At 40.3% G+C, this 23,238-nt stretch overlaps 1 protein-coding gene across 6 annotated transcripts in view; it reads right to left on the bottom strand.

The window, feature by feature from the left end:
* FMNL2 (formin like 2) overlaps window positions 1-23,238 on the bottom strand; it is a 332,804-nt gene that overhangs the window by 135,166 nt on the left and 174,400 nt on the right. For all 6 annotated transcript variants that reach the window (XM_047772630.1, XM_047772627.1, XM_047772632.1 and 3 more), the window contains exon 2: window positions 7,954-8,037. In XM_047772630.1, coding sequence (XP_047628586.1) covers window positions 7,954-8,037 — 84 coding nt within the window. The remainder of the gene's footprint in view (window positions 1-7,953; window positions 8,038-23,238) is intronic.

Below are 23,238 nucleotides of genomic sequence, written 5' to 3'. Positions count from 1 at the left end.
AAATTCGATGAAGCCATGGATAAGGCTGGTAAATAAAACATAGGCCGCTAAGATACTGTACACTTGGTAAGAGCACACCACAAACTTGGCTCTGCACATCCAGCAGCCAGAGGAAAAGAGGAGAAACATGACCAGTTCTATGATTCACAGTGTCCACATGACAATTTTTCATGGAACTGAAACTCTCTCCCTTGGTCCTCCAACACTCTGGTACACAAACTTCCCTTTAGAATTAAATGTCTTTAACATCCTATTTCACTTTGCATACCTTGCCCATAACATGTATTTTAAATAACAGGTGGTATTATATCTGCATTATTTGCTTTAAAAGAAGTACATATTTGTATTTAGTGCACTATTTGTGTACAAAGCATCAAGGGCCAGGGAATGGCTTGGGTGTCAGGTAGTAATGACAACACACCACAGTCTTAGTTTTGAGACATCACAAAAAAGACAAGAGGATCGCCTTGATGTCTCCTTGGACTGAAAAATCCATAGCCGTGGCTTTCCCTGACAGCATTATGCAACATGTATTCAAACCATGAAGTGTGTTTGGGTAATAAATGATGAATGATTCAATACAATAAATGTCTCTGAATCTTTTGAAGACACGTTGACAATAAAAATAATCATGGTTCCAATATTTAATACCTGGGCTCCTCAGCAGCAGCAGAAGCAGCCATACCACTTATAAAGCCCGTACTACATACCAAGTGTTAGTCTATGTTCTTTACATATTTTGCCCATAATCTTCAAAATAACTTAAGGATCCTAGTATGAACTACATTTTATAGATGAAGAAAAAAATAAAGATATTTGCTACTTAAGATCTTCATTTTTAAATTTTTTATTATAAATTTTAAAAATTTCACAGAAGTTGAGAGTATACTCTAAGAGACCCCAACATATCCGGCCAAGAATCAACAATTAAAGATTTTTCCACATTTCCTTTATCTGCCATTTTTTAATAAAGTATTATACAGCAAACTCTAGTCATATCATCTCACCCTCTACATAAGAACACATTTCTTAAAAAATAAAGACAGATTCTTACATAATCACAATACCAAAACCAAATCCAACAGTCAATGATAGTTTCTTGAGTCATCTAATAATTTTTTTGGTGTCACTAGTCAAATAGCTCCAGTTTTCTCAAAAAGTCTTTTTATGGTGAGTTTGTTCAGACTAGGATCCAAAGAAAATCCACACAAACATTCAGTTAGTTCTCTCATGTTCTCTGCCCTCCCCCTTTTTTCCTGTAGATCTCTGACGGCTACAGAAGCAAGTTATCTATCTTGTTTTCTGAGATATAATTCACATATCACAAAATTCACACCTATCAAAGTATACAAGTTTACTATATTCATAAGGCCCTGCAACCATCGCATTATGTAATTCCCACCACTCTGTAATTAAGTGTAATTTCTGTCACACTAAAAAGAAACTCATACCCCATTAGGAGTCACTCCCTACCTCTCCTCCCAATCCATGGCAACCATGAGTTTACTTTCTATCTTTATGGATTTTTCTATTTTCGACATTTCATATAAATGTAATCATAACAGCAGATGTATTTTGAGTGTCCATCAGGTTAGGAACCATTGACAAATAGACATAGGTATGAAATATATATATGACATGGCCCATGTAGCTAACAGATAAATAGTCAACAAACAACCAATACATTAGAATTGCCATCTACGTAGTACATACGAATGCTTTAAGCTCCAGGTTTTCAGCTTTTCCCTCACAAACATATATAGAGAAATGATATTCATGTATGTGACATACCAATGGGTTCTACCTAAATGTGACAAAAAGTCTAATTTTCTGCTGGCCACAATTCCCACAATGACCCACAGTTAACCACAAATAGTAGTTCACCATGATAGCAGCTCTGCGCCTGTGTCACATCTCCTGGCTTTCTCTTCCTCTCAGGAAAGCATAGCAGAATGTAGGTCAGAGAAAGAGAGACAAAAAACAAATAGGTATTTTTTACTGATTTATTTTTAGTATATCCTTCATAAATTTGAGCACTTTATGAGGAAGGGAGTAGAGAGCTAAAGGTTAAGGGTATAGACCTAAAATGTGCATATTCTCAGAATTAAACTGTGTATGCTCATTTACCACGTAACAGCTGTGTGATCTTGGCCCATGATTCCATCTCTAAGTCTCACCTTTCCCCATATGTCAAAGGGAGAGACTAGTCCATATGACTGCTTTGAAAATTTAATGCAAAGTCTTTGTAAAGAAAATCTGGGGACACGGGATTAAGATGGCAGAATAGAAGGACTGGAGCTCAACTTCTCTCCTAAAAACAACAAAATGCACAAATAAAGACTGAGCAATCTCCACCCAAATGGACCGGAAACCTTAAAAAAGATATCCTACTCCAGAAGAAAAAGAGGAGGCCACATCAAGAGGTAAGAGGGGCGATTTCATGATATAAACAACCTCATACCTCCCGGGTGGGAAGCCCCACAGACTGGAAACTAACTGGTTCACAGTGACTCACCTACAGGAGTGAGAGTTCTGAGCCCCACATCAAACCCTCACGTGTGGAGATCTGGCACTGGGAGAAAGAGCCCCTGGAGCATCTGGCATTGAAGGCCAGTGGGGCTTGTGCACAGGAGCTCCACAGGACTGGGGGAAATGGAGACCCCATTCTTAAAAGGCGTACACAGACTTTCACATGCACTGGGTCCCAGGGCAGAGCAAGGCCTCCATAGGAATCTGGGTCAAACCTGACTGCAGTTCTTGGAGGACATCCTGGGGTGAACAGGGGTGAATGTGGCTTGTTGTGAGGGAAGGACATTGAAAGACAAAGCTCTAGGGAATATTCAGCAGCTGCCTTTCTCTGGAGGTGGCCATTTGGGGAAAATCTGGCCCCATGTCAGCCAGCCGCTGAGAAGTCCCAGGGAAAACAACAATCAGGTGGGATCACGGCCCCACCCCTCAGTAAACAGGCTACCTAAAGACCCTTCAGGCACACAGCTGCCTCTAATCCCATCCAGAGACTAAGCCCCACCCACCAGAGGGATTAGAATCAGCTCCACCTACCAGGGGGCAGGCATCAGCCCCTCCCATCAGGAAGCCTACACCAAGCCCCCATACTGACTTCAGTCACAGGGGGGCAGACATAAGAAGTAAGAGAGGCTACAACTCTATTATCTGTAAAAAGGTCACCACACCAAAAACCTATAAAAATGAAAAGACAGAGAACTATAACTCAGATGAGGAAGAAAGGAAAAAACCCAGAAAATCAGCTAAGTGATCAGGAAATTCTCAGCCTCCAGGAAAAAGACTTTAGGCTGTTGATGCTGAAGATGATGCAAGACATTGGAAATAAACTGGAGGCAAAGATAGATAACAGCAAACACTGAGCAAAGAGATACAAGATATCAAACTTAAGAAGCATGCAAAATACAATAACTGAAATAAAAAATTCACTAGAAGCAGCTAACAGCAGAATACAGGAGGCAGAAATACAAATAAGCAAGGTGGAGGACAGATTAGTGGTAATTATGGATGCAGAACAGAAAAGAGAAAAAAGATTGAAAACAAATGAAGAGTCTCAGAGAACTCTGGGACAACGTTAAATGCACCAACATCCGTATTATAGAGGTGCCAGAAGGAGAAGAGAGAGAAAAGGGGACAGAAAAAATAGTCCAAGAGATAAGAGCCGAAAACTTCCCTAACATGGGAAAGGAACCACTCACTCAAATCCAGGAAGCACAACGAGTACCATATAAAATAAACCCAAGGAGGAATACACCAAGACACATATTAATCAAACTGACCAAAATTAAAGGCAAAGAGAAAATCTTGAAAGCAGCTAGGGAAAAGAAGGAAGTAACATACAAGGGAACCCCAATAAGGTTATCGGCAGGTTTTTCAGCAGAAACTCTACAGGCCAGAAGGGAGTGGCATGATATACTTAACGTGATGAAAGGAAAAAACCTCCAACCAAGATTACTTTACCCAGCAAGGCTCTCATTCAGATTTGAAGGAGAAATCAAAAGCTTCACTGATAAGCAAAAGCTGAGAGAATTCAGCAACAATAAACCAGCCTTACAACGAATACTAAAGGAACTTCTATAGGCAGAAAAGAAAAGACAGCAACAGGGAAAAAAAATTCCACAAATGACAAGGCTCACCAGTAAAGGTATATATATAGTAAAGATATGAAATCATCCATGCACAATTATACTACCAAAATCAGAAATCATGAGAAGAGGTGGGTACAAATGCAGGACACTGGAGATGAACTTGCAATTAAGAGAACTTAAAATAGTCTCATATACATATAACTCTTACATCAAAACTTCAGAATAACTGCAAACCAAAAATCTAAAATTGATACACAAAGAAGGAATCTCTGGAGAAGAAATATATCTCATAGTAAATAAGTACATAATCCACCATGAAGGGGGTCATTTGACATCATTCTTGGAATGCTGAAGTCTTCTTAGATCTGATTCTGATTTCCTCTCCATCAAAGAATTTCATGATAATTATAATTAAATAATGCAACTGTACAATTAAATAATACAGTTCTACAACTGTATTATTAATAACCATTTCTCTCCATGGTACAATGTAAGGTCTATAATGTCTTGTTTATCACATCACCTAGAATGGTGTAATGCCTATATTGAAGAATCAATAAGATGTAACGAATTGTGAGGACATATTTATATGGTCACACTGTTTTTTAACCAATTTATGCATTTTATATTTTACTTATTTTCAGAGGGTATTTTTGTTATTCTTACCAGTTATTCTTTTTATTATGCTATATAACATATTTAATGGTATATAAGGCTTTCTTCTTTATAAATTTTAGTTGCATAACATATACAATTTTAATATAATGCTAATTTTTAAAGAAAAATTGAAATGTAATAGATAATACTAAATAGTAAAGATGAAAGCCATACAAAATGGGATAAAGTATAGAATAAATTTCCTATTTGTCTCAGCATATTTTCCATTCCACTTCTCCAAAGGGAGTCATTTAATCTGTTTCTTAAGATCCATGATATAATAATCTGTGTGAATGTAATTGTGTTTAAATATATGTATTTTATTCTAAAAAAAAATAAAATTTCAAAAAAAAAAAAGAAAGAAAATCTGCTTATTAAGTGCAGGGTACTGGCAACAGTAATTATTATTTCGCCACTACTAAAAAATCACACAAGCCACCTCAGAACTGATGCAGCCACATCAGTTTGCAACTTGAGCATATGTGAAAGTGACTGCTGGCAACGAATAGATGAAGTACCTTAATTCTCCACGTCCTGGCATGTCAACACTTAAGGGTGAAAATAACCTGATCTTTGAGGATTTGAAAATCAGAAACATAATCAAGATAACAGACTTGCTCCTCCCCTGCCTCCAGATTCCGTCAACCCAACCACCAACTCTATGCAGCTACTTAGGCTGAGAGGAGAAGACAGATGTTACACATCTCCATCATTCACGGGCTTCCCTTTCTGGTATGACAGAGATACAAAAATGAATAATTCAATACAGCCTGAAGGGATCAGGGCAGGCTGAGTTCACAGGGAATCATGAAGGTCTGAGGAAGGAGAGACAGGTTAGCCCCTCCCCATGGTGCTAACAAAACCACCACCCAAGACAACCTTCCTTTGCCTGCACTCTGTGCTCTATTATGATCTGTCATGCTGCCTAATTTCTCACACTCATACCCCCGGACCAATTGGACCAATCCCATTTGTGTGATTATCTTTCCTTTATATTAAGTATCCCTGTTCTCTTTGTTCATTATTGCTGTAAAATCATTTTTCCTGGTCATAATAGGCTTAGGTAATATTCATTTAAAATAAAGTCTCAAGGAAAAAGGTTGTGTCAGCAAAATTTTATTCTTCCACATCGTGGTCACATACGCAGTGAGCTTTCTCTTCAGCTCCTACTTGTGGCACTCAATAGAGGATGGAGAAGAGAGGATGATGTCTCCACCACTTCATTACTTTGCGTGTATGTGCTTTTTAGGTCAGCATCCGAGGCATATGGAAGTTCCCAGGCTAGGGGTCTGATCAGAGCCACAGCAACATGAGATCCAAACCACATCTGAGACCTACACCACAACTCATGACAACTCCTTAACCCACTAAGCGAGGCCAGGGATTGAACCTGAATCTTCATAGATACTAGTCAGGTTTGTTACCACTGAGCCACGATGGGAACTTCTTCGTTACTATTTTAATTTAGGAGCTAAAGTAAGACACCACATAATGGGCACTTCTGAAGCTCCATCTGAACCATGGGCAACTATGCCTTAGTGAACATGGACCATCAGAAACCCCTCTGCTCCCCTGACACATTTTGTCCCACAGCAGAAACACATGGGAGCTGTGTTAAGAGGAATTACAACACTCCTCAGAAATGTTCAGGGTGGCAGGGAGTTGGGGGGACATGCAACCACACTGAAGACACTCATGGCACAAAATAAAAGAGCTAATATTTAATATACAAAGCCTATCTTGACTTCAGAAGGTGAGCCTTCTAAGCTTAAAACAACTAGCCTATAATTAGGTCCAGAGCAAAATCTTCCCCCCAAAGTAATACCAATTAAAATGGAATGAGGTAGAAACATATATACTGATGAATATAGTGATGAAAATATCAAGATGCAAGAGAGTATGTGTGGGTATTCACAACTTATCTTAAAGAAATAAAACCAAAAAAGGAAAAAAGCTAGAAGAAGATTCTTCAGAGTCTTACCAGTGGACCTCTAAAGTGAGTGAAATGAGCCAGAAAGACAAAGACAAATACCATATGATATCACTTATAACTGGAATCTAATATCCAGCACAAATGAACATCTCCTCAGAAAAGAAAATCATGGACTTGGAGAAGAGACTTGTGGCTGCCTGATGGGAGGGGGAGGGAGTGGGAGGGATGGGGAGCTTGGGCTTATCAGACACAACTTAGAATAGATTTACAAGGAGATCCTGCTGAATAGCATTGAGAACTTTGTCTAGATACTCATGTTGCAACAGAAGAAAGGGTGGGGGGAAAAATGTAATTGTAATGTATACATGTAAGGATAACCTGACCCCCTTGCTGTACAGTGGGAAAATAAAAAAAATTATTAAAAAAAAAAAGAAAACTATAATTAAAAAAAAAATTTGGACAGTGGAGAGAAATGGAGAATTCCACTTTCATTTTATATCCCTCTGAAGAATCTGAATTTGTTATGAGTTAATGATAAAATATAAACACCTGGAGAATTGCTACAATATGAAATAATTTATCAGCCTAAGCAATGTTTCTTCTTAAACAATTCGCCTTCTTACATGAATATACATCAATATACATGCAAAGGAAAGCCAACTCAATTAGAGGACCTACATTATTCAACAAGTATAAACTTCTGGAGTTCCTGTTGTGGCTCAGTGGTTAACGAATCCGACTAGGAACCATGAGGTTGCGGGTTCGATTCCTGGCCTTACTCAGTGGGTTAACAATCTGGTGTTGGCGTGAGCTGTGGTGTAGGTTGCAGATGCGGCTCAGATCCCACGTTGCTGTGGCTCTGGTGTAGGCCGACGGCTACAGCTCTGATTCGACCCCTAGCCTGGAAACCTCCATATGCTGCAGGAGTGGCCCAAGAAATAACAAAAAGACAAAAAAGAAAAAAAAAGTATAAACTGCTATGCAAGGTAAATAGAGAAACAGCAGCTGAACAGGGCCTACTCACGTGACCAGATTTTCCAGAAAATTTAACTACAAAACATTTGAAAATAAAGGAGAGAATTAATATAATGCAAAAATAAAATACCAGTTTCTAACTTTTCCTTTGGTCATAAGAAACAGGAAAGCAAAGATTTTCAAAACAAAAATCCACACATCTCCTTAAAAAAAGTCTGATATATTTAGGGAGGAAATCTGGTTCTCTTATTTCTTGAAAAAAGCATCAATGTTTCTTACCTGATCACAAATCAGTTCCCACTTTTTCTCATTGTCATACTGCCGCAGTAACCTGGCTTTGTCAGGGGGTAGGTTCATAGCATTCTGTAAGAAAAAAAAGAGAACTATGTCACATTCCACAAAAGACTGCAAATGGATAACTCCTGAGCAGACCAAAGAATACTACCATGGCTCTTTTAGGATTTTTCAGTTCCTAGCATCTGATTAAACAGAAGTGTCCTACACAAGTCATTTAAACATCAAACTGGTTGCATGGGAGGAGACAGACTGCCAGTCATATGCTGGAACACAGAAGTGGCCTCCTCTGAACTAGAGAGAGTTTGCACTTCAGCAAAGGTAATTCATTATTTCTTCACTTAATAGCAGCCACCTCCCGCCTCAAAAAAAAAAAAAAAAAAAACCCACAAAACAAAACAAACAAAAAAAACCAAGGTGGCCCTAAAAAGGAAAAAAAAAAAAAAAAAAGCAGGCTCCCAGTCTACTCAACAAAAGGTCAGAGGTTATTGTTGAGAAGATATTGCCCTGATCTTTTTCCCAAGCCTAAGAGTCTTTAATTTTGGACAGTGGGAACTTAGTCTTGTTATACTCTTCCTTAAATTTGTTTAGAAATAACAAACGAGTAATGGAAAAGACCTCAAAAGACCATGTGCCAGTTTCCTGCCACCAGGGGCCTATTGCAATGTCCTTTGCTTCCCTGGTCACCCCAGACTGACAGCATAGATGCTCTCTTTCCAGGACGTTTTTTTTTTCTAGTAGACTTTTAAAAAATTGAAATATAGTGGATATACAATGTTATGTTAGTTTCAGGTATACTATATATGATTTGACGTTTGCACGCATTATGAAATGATCACAATAAGTCTAGTAACCACCTCGCCCTACAAAGTTATTACAATATTGTTGACCCTATTCCTTATGCTATATATTACAACCCCATGACATTATTATATAACTGGAGGTTTGTACCCCTGACTCCTTTTTAAAGCACGACAGCCCCACCAGACAAAGAACAGACAACACCAAAAGCAAACTCAATGAACAAAACCAACTGGTGGATAACATCATCTTTCACTTACTTTGACAGACAACTATGAGTAAAAGAACAGATGAAAAAGAAGAAAACAATGCAATCAGTTTCTGTTCCCTCTGTGAGATGACAGCAATCCTTTAGGACATACGTTAACATCAGCAACCACAATTCTCAGTTTAGCTATATTGGTTTATGAAGTTGGGTTTACAGTGAGAAACTGACCAGGAGCTAAAAGAGATTATCTAGACATGGGTACTCATAAAACCCATCTCTGTCAATACAGCACACCTTCTCTAGTGTTGATTGTGGATTTTTCCAGGTACATACACAAGTAACTAAGTAAACGTCCCCAAATAACCAATCATCCACATCTTAAAGATACTAGGCTTGGGTGTGAAGTGAGATATTGGGGCACAGAACATGGCAAAGTGAGAGAGCCCCAGAAGGGATGCGTATCTGTTCCTTGGCCTCCCTCAAGTTCCCAGGCTCTAAACAACTGCGCTAAGGAACCAGTCAATGTCTCACATGTATCCACTATCCTGTTTAACCCCTTGTATCAACTCTAAATCATACTTAACTCACAATAAACAGTACTCGGCTCATAGAGAAACGGTTCCCCTTGCCACAGTTTACTGTTCCATGTCATTCAGTGAAACCACATTTAACGGAGACAAGGGTGGGTGAGGTATTCTGACTTAATAGCAGAGAAATAACCTTTAATGATTTTGATTGAAATAACTCAAGCATTTTCCCTAAGACTCAATCTAGCATCCAGACTGGTATGCCTCAGTAGGTAGTAGATCTATACCACTTCCTAATCTGCATGTAATAATCGGCCTTCAGAATATTAAATTTTTAATTACCCCCAAAGCTGACAACATAATTAGAAGAGCTTTGGACTTCAGAGTTTTCAAAGATATTTCAGAGAAGCCAGGGCTTCTCCATAAAAATGTCTAAAATGGGAAAAGATGTTTTCATATGGCCGATCTCCATGGAAGAGCTACTTGAAAAACTGTAATAGAACATAACTGCTTGCATTTACTTGTAATTACAATTTTACGATGTTCAACAACGAGCCCAACAAGGCAAAGGAGAATTCCGTGTATGTTTTTCTGAGGGAGCCCAATGTTATTGACCATTAAATAACCAGCCCATCACTGCTTATTTGCACCCAAGAGATGGATTATTTCCTCTTTAAACTTATTTTGACCCACATCTTAGTGCCCATGGGTGTGATTATGCATCAAATAAGGACAATTAAGATTATAAGGTAGGTTAAATCAGTTTTTTTCCAAGTCTTTATTAATCTCTCACGATATAAAGGGGATAAGACAAAGAAAGCTTGAACTCCTACAAGGTGTCAAGCACTGTATGAGGCACTCTGCATACATATCTAATCTTCACAACAAGCCCATGGGCCAGACACAATTTTCTTTACTTTACAAATAGGGAAAATAGGCCTAGGAGTGCCTGCTCTAGGTTGGACAGCTTTGCAGAAGAAAACAGGACCTACACATACTCTGTCAGACTCCAAGAACACTAAGAATGCCTCTAAGCTTTCTTTTCTTTTTGGCAGCAAAGTAAAATGGCAAATCACTGACTTTCTGTTCGTACTCCACAAGATACTCCTGCAGAAGCAGTCTGCAAACTCTGCTACGGAAATCAGATGCAGGCTCAGTTATTACTACAAAGAGAAAGCCAAGATGCTCCTTTCTGGATCAACTTTTAATAAAACAGTCTTTCATTCAAATGCTTACAAAGCATCACCCTTATACAAGCACCATGTTCCAAGGTACCATGGGGAAACACACAGATACAGTCTCCATGACGCCTCATATTATGGTAAGAGAGAAAGATGAAACCAGCTAAGCTTCCCAAACTCTGCTAGGTTTTGACAGAGATGATGAGAAGGCAACTTTAGATTGGACGATCCGGAAAGACCTCTCAAAGAAAAATCAAGTTTAGTCCTAAAAATGAGAAAGGGTGAGCCAGGTGAAGAGTGGATGGCAGGATTCAGGGCAGAGAAAACAGGGAAAAGATGCTAAGGCAGGAAACAGCTGGGCACATCAAAGAGCTGAAAGTGAGTCAATGTGGCTGGAGAGACAGTAAAGGAGAGGGAATGAGGAAAAGATAATACGGGAGAGGTGAGTCAAGGCTATGTCATGCCCAGCCATGTTGGCTGGGTAAATACTTTTCCTTTCATCTCAAGTGCAATGGGAAACCAGTGAAGGCTTGCAAGCATGAGATGACATCATCAGGTTATGTTTTATAAAGATGACTGTGGGTGCTATGTGGAGAACTGATTAGAAACAGCAAAAGTGGAAGCAGGGAGGCCAGAGCAGTAGCTAAATGAATGGTGGTGGCTTGGACAGGAGGATGGCACAGCAGCTGAAGCAGGTGGCTAGATTTCAGAACAGGAAGTGAAACTGGGTAGATTTACAGGCTGAGGGAGGATGTCAAGAATTCATAGCTTGCTTCTCCCTTGAGTCGCTAAGTAAATGATGGTCTACTTAATGAGAGGGGTACACTGCAAAGGGGGCACAGATCGGGAGGAGGGAGTGAAGAGTAAGATTTCTAAATGGCCCTGTTTAGGTCAAGACGGCTATGAGATCCAAGAAAACAGTCAAGCAGGCTGGCAGGTACACAATCCTGGAGCTCAGAAGAAAGGTCTGTATCTTTCTGAATGTGAAGAGTCTTAAGAAGTCTTTAAGCCTGTTGACTAATTACTGCCAGAGAAGTTATTCAGGATCAATACATCAAGACTAAAATTGCACTTGGCAAACATTCACCAAGCATCTAAAATAACCCCTTCCACCGGTGGGCCTCTGGGCAATTCAGGCGTACCTTGCCCCCGTTTAGTAATTCTACTGGAAAGCAGCTCCATTTAAAATCAGACCCTCCACAGACGCCTGGCCAAAGTTCAGGGATGTTGTGATTAGCTGGCACTAACTGCCCTAGACTTTTTTTAGAGTCAACTCATTCCTTTTGTACTGTGTAGGGCAGGACTCAGGAGTCTAAAATGTTTGTTTGGGTAGCTAAGTCCTAAGAGCCCAAGCTTTTTTCTGAGTAAAATATTGGCTCTCTCTTCAGGCCCCTTTACTGCCTCTAGAAAAATGGACTGCCCTTCTATTTGGCTGAAAATGTACAATTTCCAAGATGTCCTAACAGCAACAGCACCAGCTCATCCACACTTAGACAAAGGGCCATCCTTCCCTTTCCTTCCCCCATAGATTCATCCAGTATGTACTAGGCTTTGACTGGGTGCCAGCACATCTGCACTGCAGGCCTGGGAGAGAATTTAATACGAAGTTGCTGCTCTCAGGTACATGCCAAAGGGCCACAAGAAGACATACGATGCTTGAATTGAAAAGAAGGTAAATGTTAATTATTTACTTTCTAGATTGTATGAGTTCCTAGCTCAAATAAATTAGATCATTCAAGAGCATTTATTTCTGTATAGAATGTCCCTTTTTCCCCTTTTTTTTGGGGGGGTGGGGGCCTTTTTAGGGCTACACCTGTGGCACATGGAGGTTCCCAGGCTAGGGGTCGAATCGGAGCTGCAGCTGCCAGACTACCCACAGCTACAACACAGGATCTGAGCTGCATCTGTGACCTACACCACAGCGCATAGCAAAGCTGGATCCTCAATCCTCAGAGTGAGGCCAGGGATCAAATCCTCGTCCTCATGGGTACTAGTCGGGTTCGTTACCACCGAGCCATGATGGGAACTCCCACCTTTCTTTCCTTTCAACATGCCGATCTTTAAGAATCAGCTCAGATATCATTTATCATTAGAACCTTCCCACAACTACTCCAAGAAGACACACCATCTCATGGGCTCTGAAGGGCTACATACGTTCCTCCTTTACAGCACAGCACACCCTGTAGCCTAACCACCTGTTTGCCTAAAATCCCTCCCAGAGTAAGTACTTCAAGGACAATTTCTCTTGTTCATCTCCACTGTCAGGCACAGCATCTGGCAAACAGTAAGCACTAAGCAGGTTGCTAACTAAAGGAAAACACAGTCCTACTGTTCAGTCTGAAATTACTGGTTTATATCTATGCTTCACTTACTAATAAAGCCTACACACTGAAGAGCATTTGTTTCTCATAAAAACCTTCATCAGTGACAATGCCTATGACTTACTAGTAGTGATCTTCCAAATAGGAATTCATGGTGGAAAAATCTTTAAGTTCAATTCTAGCAACATTTCCTTGAAAAGAGAAGTATTTTAGGCATTCTTTTGCCGCAGATAATAAACCACGGAAGTTGAACTTTCTTTTGTTCTTGTTGCCAGTAAAATCAAATCAGTATCAACTGTAATAATTAGGCCAATCCAAGAGGTAGTCACCTTTATGGTCTATATGCTGGCCTTATCCTTATCTACGCAATCTTACCCTTTATTTATGTATTTGTTTATTTATTTATTTTGCTTCAGGGCTGCACCTGCGGCATATGGAGGTTTCCAGGCTAGGGGTACAATCGGAGCTGTAGCCGCCAGCCTACGCCACAGTCACAGCAACTCGGGATCCAAGCCGTGTCTTCGACCCACACCACAACTCATGGCAATGCCGGATCCTTAACCTGCTGAGCGAGGCCATGGATCCAACCCACAACCTCATGGTTACTAGTCAGATTCGTTTCCATTGCGCCACAACAGGAACTCCAATCTTACCCTCATTTTAAAGCCACTTTCCACCTCGGTACCTTTTAAATACAGAAGATTTAATGACTAGAAAACAATAGGATCCTTCGTGGTCTATATTCTGGTTTTATCCTTACCTACACAATTTTATCTTGTTTTTAAAGGCGCTTTTCCTTCCAGAATCTTTTTAAAACAGAAGGCTTAATGACTAACAATGGGATATGCAAGTTTGGGGTACTTCATGGAGAAATTAATTATGGTTAGAAAGTCTATGAGACCATGATGGAAGATAACATAAAAAAGGTAATGTGGAGTTCCCGTTGTGATGCAGTGGTTAACAAATCCGACTAGGAACCATGAGGTTGCGGGTTCGGTCCCTGCCCTTGCTCAGTGGGTTAACGATCCGGCGTTGCCGCGAGCTGTGGTGTAGGTCGCAGACGTGGCTCAGATCCTGCGTTGCTGTGGCTCTGGCGTAGGCCGGTGGCTACAGCTCCGATTCGACCCCTAGCCTGGGAACCTCCATATGCCGCGGGAGTGGCCCAATAAATAGCAAAAAAAGACAAAAAGAAAAAGAAAAAAAAAGGTAATGTGTGTATGTATGTATGACTCGGTCACTTTTCTCTACAGCAGAAATTGGCACAACACTGTAAACCAACTATATGACAGAACACTGTAAACCAGTTATAATGAAAAAAATAAAGATCATTATAAAATTTTTAAAAATAAACCAACTATACTTTACTAAGAAACTAAAAATTTAAAAAGAAAAGAGTCTAGGACTCCATGCATTAAAAGTGACATAGGTTATGATATACGACACAGAGCAGAATGAAGGTACCTAAATCTTTCTGAACCAAATAAACCTGTGCCCTAGAAATAGTTTTCTGGTTTCAGCTCTTGCCTCAGTTCATGGAAACAATAAAAACTTGCAAAATATCTTTTACCTTGATACCCTCAAGGCTCCTACTGAAAAACCCACACCAATATGGAGACACAGTAATGAAAGTGAAATCATATCTAATATACCTTATGTAATAGACCTTTGTTCTTATAATCTCTAAATTAAAGCTTTCAAGTATAAGGTCACCCGATTCTACAACAGAAACTCTGCTATTACATAACCACCTGCCGAGAAAGAAGGACATGGGCTTTACAAGTGGTGTTGCTGATGGAAGCAGGGGAAAGATGTCACGAGAGAAAGAGTTTAGGCAGTTATGACGAGTTCTTGAATGATAAAGGTAAAAACGCTTTATAGGACACTCAAAGGATGGAGCCATTCCTTTTTTTTTTTTCTTTTCAATTAATGTGTGGTAAAAAACACATAATACAAAATTTGTCTTTTTTAAACCATGTTGGACAGTCCTGTAGTGTTAACTACATTTGCAGCATCATTTAGCAGATCTCTACAACTCATCCTGCAAAACTGAAACTTGGTACCCACTGAACAGTAATTTTCATTTCCCCCTCCCCAAAATCATTACTTTTTGCTACAAAAAGCATGGAAATGTGATGGATTCCAACTGGATGGTTGGAGAGCAGAATTAATAACTGCATTTAGGGAGTTCCCTTCGTGGCTCAGCAGTTAACGAACCTGATTAGAATCCGTGAGGATGCAGGTTCCATCCCTGGCCTCGCTCAGTGGGTTAAGGATCTGACATTGCTGTGGCTGTGGTGTAGGCCGGCAGCTGTAGCTCTGATTCAACCCCTAGCCTGGGAACCTCCGTATGCCGTGGGTGCAGCCCTAAAAAGCAAAAAAAGCAAAACAAACGAACAAAAAAGAATTGCATTTAGTGCGGTAACAGGTAGCAGGGACTTACTTGCGCCCTGGACTCGACTTGCTGGATTCCATTCCTGACTTCACCACCCATTCTTAGTGATCTTGGGCCACATGACTTGAATCAAAAAGCAAATCTCAAGTTGAAAAAGCCAGTAAATGAAATTCAAAATTGAAGGTCAGCACCCAATCAGAATCAAAACTAAGGGTCAAAACAACAAGATGTACCATTTATTGATGGTCTGATACATCTCAGGCACTTAGGCTCTTTGCATTTATTATTCAATTTAATCTGCTTTTAAATCCTAACAAGCAGGTATTATCTTCTCCATTTGACAGAGAAGGAAACTAAAGGACAGGGAGGTTAAGCAGCTCTTCCACGCATGAGAGAGATGGCAAATCCAAGGCTCAAAAGAGAGGTCTCATGATCTCCTGCTTTCAATGACATATAAACTATAATGTTTCTAAAATATGACTTGCGTGAAGCAATCCAACCATTCTACTGGAAGAACCAGAGACATACTCAAGGGCAGGGTTAAAATGCTCATATTTATCGATATTTTTAATAAGCTATTAACATTTTCAGGCAAAATAGTGTCATTTTAACTGAATTCTTCAATTTCTTTAAAAATATAAACTAGAACCTCCCCCCCCCAAAAAGTTACAGGATCAAATCTATAGACAGCCAGGTACTGTGTCAATTCAACAAATACTTAATGAACCCTGTTAAATCTCAAAAGAAGGCAGAGATACAAATATGAAGTAAACTCAGGCTTTGACGATGCACATAAGGACAGAAGATAAATACAACGATACACAAATGAACATGTTATATAACCAAACCACAGAGAAATAGCTATTACTTTTTTGTTAAGAAAAGTGAGAAATGCTATGGACCAGGCTGAGATGTGTGAGGAAAGCATTAAGAATGGCATTTAACAGCTCAATATGTTTTTTAATATTTGGGCTCTGGAGACAGGTCACCTGGCTTGCCATCCTGATTCCACCACTCGTTTATACAGTGTCATCTTGGGTACATTCTTGAAATTAAACCTCATTTTCCTCACCTGGAAAAAAATGGAAATGATGGTGGTGATCCTGATGAGGATGAAGATGATGGTGGTAATGACATTACCTGCCTCATGGAGACTGAGAAAAATGCAACCGAAAAATGCCCATAGTTAACACAGAGCAAGTACATGAAAAGCACGCACTATGTTAGATCTTATTCTTCTCATTATTCTAGGTGAACAGAGACATGCGTATAGTGCGACAAGAGGTATGAACACAGGAGAAGGCAGAAGACCATGAACCACTCAGAGTAAATCAGAGGGTCAAAGAGTGGGTCCTGTGACAGCAAGTTAGAAAGCAGGGCCCTGGACACGAGAGCTGAGAATTTCCAAGTCATCGGACAGGCAGTCCTGAGTCAGCAGCCAGAGAAATATCTAAGAAAAGCCAGCCTTAGGAGCCCTCAAATCACAATAGGTAAAGAGGTGTCCCTTCTCTGGTAATTTTTCCCAGATTGCCATTTTTCCTTATACCATTAATGTGACATCAAGTTGAATCACTTGATACTGAATAATGCACAAATCTCCTATGAATTTACTTCAAACTGCAACATCTGGGAGTTCCCGCTGTGGCGCGTCAGGATTGACAGCATCTCTGCAGCGCTGGAATGCAAGTTCAATCCCCAGCCTGGCACGGTGGGTTAAAAATCCAGCACTGCTGCAGCATAGTTCACAACTGCGGCTCAAATCTGATCCCTGGCCTGGGAACTCCATATGCCACAGGGCGGCCAAAAAAGGAGGAAAAAAAATTGCAATATCTGAGGCAGGAGGAGGGCGGCTGCAAATTCAAGATATGACCTGTCTCTCCATTCAACGAACTTCAATGCCATTTCCTTCCATGAACTCTGTTCTCGTTCCAACCAACTACCTGACATCCTAAATTTTAATATCCTCCTAGCCCAGAGGATGCTGCTGAAATACAGTCAGATTCTTTCCTGGCACAGGACTCAGGCAGGCAGCCAAGTAGTTCCCCAAAGCAAACCATCACTCAGCCATCTTTCATTGTCACTTGTTATTTTGATTTGATCATTGAGGGTACTGATTATCATTCACTTGCCAGTGAAAGCCCACTAGGAGGAACCAGGCTGCTCCCTGATCTAGTTAACATCTTCAAAATAAAACCAGACTGAAAAGCTGTCCTTTCTGGGGAACTTGTGAGAGTAAGATGTCTCTCTAATCTTCCATTCACAATTTCAGTAACAGCCTGTTTTCTTGGAAGGCTTTCTTTAAGGACTGAACTAAATACAAAGGACTCCTCTGCAACTTTATTTTTATAATCTAAAATGTACAGAGCTGGAAGGGATGCTTGTGATATTTTAGTCCCATTCTGTTTTCTCTTTCAAACAGACTCAAAAAAATGAAAGCAGCAGAGCTTCCTTGCCTGCCCGCCTGCATCGCTCGCAAGCATCCTATCTTAATAAATCTATTTCTTGCCTATCACTTTGTCTCTCGTAGAATTCCTTCTGCATGGAGGCACAAAGGACTTGAACCTCAGTAAGTCCAGACACCAGAACTAAAACCCCCAACAAATGGAAGAACTACTTGATGAAGCATTCTTCATTCCAAGAAGGAGGAGGGCCACTACACCAGCTTTGAGAAAAAATGCAAACTTGCCTTTACCCTGATCCTTATCTACAGCCCCATTTCCACTCCCCAAAGTACAAAATCACCTCCTAATCCCTTTCAAGAGGGACACAGTCTGTAAGGCATTAGTCTGCTGTGGCCCCCTTTACCTAGCAAAGCAATAAAGCTTATCTTTTCCTCTTTCGCCCCCACTTCCAAAAAAAGAAAGCAATGTTCAAGTTCATGTAACTGGTTATTACACAGAGATAGAAAAAGAATCTAGGGGAGTTCCCGTCGTGGCACAGTGGTTAACGAATCCGACTAGGAACCATGAGGTTGCGGGTTCGGTCCCTGCCCTTGCTCAGTGGGTTAACGATCCGGCGTTGCCGCGAGCTGTGGTGTAGGTCGCAGACGCGGCTCGGATCCCACGTTGCTGTGGCTCTGGCGTAGGCCGGCGGCTACAGATCCGATTCGACCCCTAGCCTGGGAACCTCCATATGCCGCGGAGGCGGCCCAAGAAATAGCAACAACAACAACAACAACAACAACAAAAAGACAAAAAGAAAAAGAATCTAGACCAACATGTCTTCTATTCTTTTTCCATGATCATGAAAGAAAGCCCACTGACATCTATCGTGTGTGTGTGGGCTCATGTGCACACAGAGGCACACATGTATTTTAGACATCAGATAATGAATGCAGTTATTAGCACAAAATCCTGCACACAGCAAGCACTACATGCTTGACATTGTTACTCTTGTTACTGGCATTGTAAGGAATACACGGAATTACTATTATGCACCCCTCCTACTTTCCTGACTATACAAGTTTTTCTTATACCATCATAAGAAGTCCCAGCACGTACCTATGTCCATCATTTCTCTTTGACTCGAGGCTTTGTATTCAGAGAACAATTCATTTTGTTTGTAAAATTACAAATCTCTAGAAACTTAAAACGCTCGTTTTTACCAGTGAGCACCAACTAAAACAATAAACGTCCCAAAGTTACTTGAAAATGATCAACTGTTTTAAATTAATCACATTTTCACTAACTTTGGCAAGCTGGAGTAAGGTATTGATTGTAAATATGTTTATGCTTATATTATTTACACTTAATTGCAAGGCCAGAGTACCATCCATTGGGGTGAAGTGGGTAGAAGAGCCCATGTTCTCTACTACAAGATAGAAGGGCACAGCTACAGTAATCTGGGCCAAGTTTTCTCAGAGCCCATCTTTCTGCTACTCCCTACATCACTAGCGTAAGTGACTCAACACCCGATAGATACCAAAGCCACACTTCCCTCTTCTGGCCAGCAAGTGGACTCCTGAAATACAGATTCTAAGCATGTTCAAAAATAAAGGGAATAATGGAAAGAAACACTCATTCGATCTCTTTCAAAACCTCATATCTGATTTCCATTAAGGACCTGATGCCCAATTCCTTGACATGCTCTGGAACTCAAAACAGTTCTTTACCACCTGTCTGCCAACAACACTGTCTACCTGTACACATTTGTGTCTTTGGATGGAGAGTTACATGCTTAAGATACCAGAAACTGCTCCATGGGCAACCAGGTGACAATTCTAAGAGCAAATAAAGTCAAGGGCTGGGCTTGCTGGCAAAATCCAGGAAAAGAATTCTTAGTCTATTGATAAATATCAATATTCTATGGCATAACATTCTTTAGAGTAAAAACATTTTGAAAACTGAAGATACCACACTCGAATTAATTACAACATATTATAAATTCTACCACAATCAAGCTGTAAGACGTGATGTCTGTTACCTGCTGATCTGCATCAAGTACATTTTTCACCTGCAACTCTGACCACCTTCTCCCTACCCTTTTTGCAGCAACAAGCTGACATTTCCCTCCTTGGATCAGTAGGGTCACCATTGGTCTCTTCTCCCCTCTCAGGGTAATTACTCTGGAAAAGATGACTGAACCTGGGTTCCATAGTCAAGAGTGGCCCAACTTACTGCCTCTCACTCTTCAATTTCATGATGAGGGCAATCGAAGGAAAAAACAGTTTATGCTCAACTAACATCAGATCTTCTGAGATAGCAGGAGAAATAGTACGCTCTGACTTGAAGATTTCTGCCACAACTGTGACCAAAAATTACAACCTCAAATCAATAACTCCTCCTGTGTAAACACACAACCTCAAGGGCAAACTTGCTGTCATAGAGCAACAGCCCCCAAAGATATCCTCATCCTAATCCCCCAAACCTGTGAAAGCTCCTTTACATATTAAGGTGGGATTTGTAGGTTAGATTTAGAACACTGAGATTGGGAGACTACCCTCATCTATCTGGGCGGGACCAATGTAAGTAATCACAAAAAGTCCAAAAGTAAAAGAATAATAATCTTGTTTAAAAATGGAGCTTGGTAAAAAAACAGAGAGAGAGAGAAATTGGAACCCTTGTATATTATTGTTCAGAATGTAAAACAGTGCAGCAGTTGTGGAAAACAATGTGGTGATTCTTCAAAAAGTTAAACATAGGATTAACAGCTAACCCCACAACTGCCCTCCTAAGTATACATCCAAAATAATCAAAATGAGAAACACAGATACCTGTACACTGATATTTATAGTAGCATCATTCACAATAACCAAAAGGTGGAAACAATCCAAGTGTCCATCAACAGATGAATGGCTAAACAAACATAGCTTATTATACAAAAGAGTATTATTCAGCCCCAAAAAGGAATGATGTTCTGATACATATGATAACATGAATGAACCTTGAAAACATACTCAAGTGAAAGAAGCCGGACACAAAAGGTCAAATACTGTGTGATTCTATTCATATGAAAGATCTAGAGTAGGCAAAAGAGAGACAAAAAAGATTAGAATTTATCAGTAGCTGCAGGAAGTGTGGAATGGGAATGATTGTTTAATGAGTACAGAGTTTAATGGAGTGATAATTTTAGAAATAGGTAGTGGTGATAGTTGCATGACATTGTAAATTACTTAATGTCACTGCATTGTACACTTAAAAATGGTTAAATGGTAAACTTCACAGCATGGATATTAAACCACTATTTTTAAAGATAGTTTTTAAAAAAAGTAGAAGGCAGCAGAACTGAGTCAGAGAGGAGATGTCAGAGCAATACAACATGAAGGACTTGACCAGCCAATGCTGGCTTTGAAGATGAAGGGTCCATAAGCCAAGGAGTGTGGGCAGCCTCTAGAAGCTGGAAAGGGCAAAGAAACAGACTGTCCCTTAGAACTCCTAGAAATGGAGCCCTGTCAAAGGGCTTAATTTTCACCCAGTAAGACCCCTGTCACAATTCTAACCTACAGAAGTGGAAGAGAATTAAACTGAGTTGTTTTAAGCCACTAAGTCCATGGTAACCTGTTACAGAAGCAATAGAAAACTAATACTCAGGCTGACCCCTACTTTGCTTCCCCAATGCACACTTCCCTCTTTCTGCAATGCCAAATCCCAAAAGGTTCATATCACAGCCACACAAGCTGTGTTTAAATAAACTAAAGATATTGCCCCTCCAAGATCTTTTACCTTCTTTTTTTTTTTTTTTTTCCCTTTTCTAGGGCCGCTCCCACGGCATATGGAGGTTCCCAGGCTATGGGTCTTATCAGAGCTGTAGCCGCTGGCCTACACCACAGCCACAGCAGTGCGGGATCCAAGCCTCGTCTGCAACTGACACCACAGCTCACGGCAACACCGGATCCTTAACACACTGAACAAGGCTAGGGATCGAACCTGCAACCTTATGGTTCCTAGTCAGATTTGTTAACCACTGCACCACGATAGGAACTCCTCTTTTACCTTCTTTTTAACAAGTAAGACTGGAGTTTCTGTCGTGGCTCAGGAGGTTAAGAAACTGACATAGTGTACGTGAGGATACAGGTTCAATCCTTGGCCTCACTCAGTGGGTTAAGGATGCGGCATTGCCACAAGCTGTGGCGTAGGCCACAGATGTGGCTCTGATCCAGTATTGCTGTGGCTGCAGTGAAGGTCTCAGCTGCAGCTTCGACTAGACCCCAGGCCCAAAAATTTCCATATGCCACAATTATGGGTGTCCAAAAAAAAAGAAATGAGGGCCACAAACGAAGTGTCAGACTTAGCCACCATCCATTTGCAGGCAGTTATTAAATATTACAGAATTACTACTAACTACTTTTAAAAAAAGAATATATATGTGTATGCATGTATATACATATATATATTTATACGTACATATACATATATTACATATATGCGTGTGTGCATACACATTGAAAAGGTCCAGAATGAATCTTCTCCTCTCATCTTCTAGCTGGTACCTGATCTGCTCATCTTACAGCCTCCACTCCATCTTTCTCCTCCACCAAAACCTCCACCTGGTCTCCCATATACCATGCTTAGAGCTGCCTTTTCTACTTATCTCTGGTACTACAGTTCACCCTTGAGCAACACAGTGTTAAGTGGGGGACCAAACTTCCCCATAGACAAAAATCCATGTGTAACTTATAGCTGGCCCTCCACATTCATGGTTCTGCACCCATGGATTCAACCAAATGCAGGTTATATAATTCTGTAGTATCTACTATGAAAAAAATGTGCATATAAGTGGATTTGCACAGCTCAAACCCGTATTGTTCAAGGGTCAACTAATCTTGTTTTGGGGACCAAGCATGATCATGTGTGTTGTTCTACCATTTCACTTGTGTAGGTTTTTTCTCCAGTGAGGGAAAGTTTGCTGATATACTTCTGTATCTCCTATAGTACTTACGACATGAGCAGACACATATATAAAGCATTTAATAAACATTCATGAGTTAAGTAAACACCCCCAAAGTACTAGACAAACCTTCTGATGTTTGATATATGGTAATTTAGATTTTATACATGCAATGCAAAATAACTACGACATTAAGTAGTAGATTATTAACAGCTGAACTAAATCATATATTATAAATACATACCCTCAGATACCTGGGTAAGAAATATCTCTCACTTGGGTGTAGGTTTTCAATCTTTGCTATTTCTATCTAAGAGAGTATTAACTTTCATGTGAAATAAAAATTTATTCTTTGGTTCCTTCCTTCCTTCCTTTCTCTTTCTTTCTTTTTTGTCTTTTTAGGGCCATACCCAAAGCAGATGGATGTTCCCAGGCTAGGGGTTAAACTGGAGCTGCAGGTGCCAGCCTATGCCACAGCCACAGCAATGCGAGATCTGAGCCACATGTGCAACCT

The sequence above is a fragment of the Phacochoerus africanus genome, chromosome 3 (genome assembly GCF_016906955.1).
Source record: "Phacochoerus africanus isolate WHEZ1 chromosome 3, ROS_Pafr_v1, whole genome shotgun sequence".
Lineage (NCBI taxonomy): Eukaryota > Metazoa > Chordata > Mammalia > Artiodactyla > Suidae > Phacochoerus > Phacochoerus africanus.
This window is presented reverse-complemented; position numbering and strand designations above follow the sequence as displayed.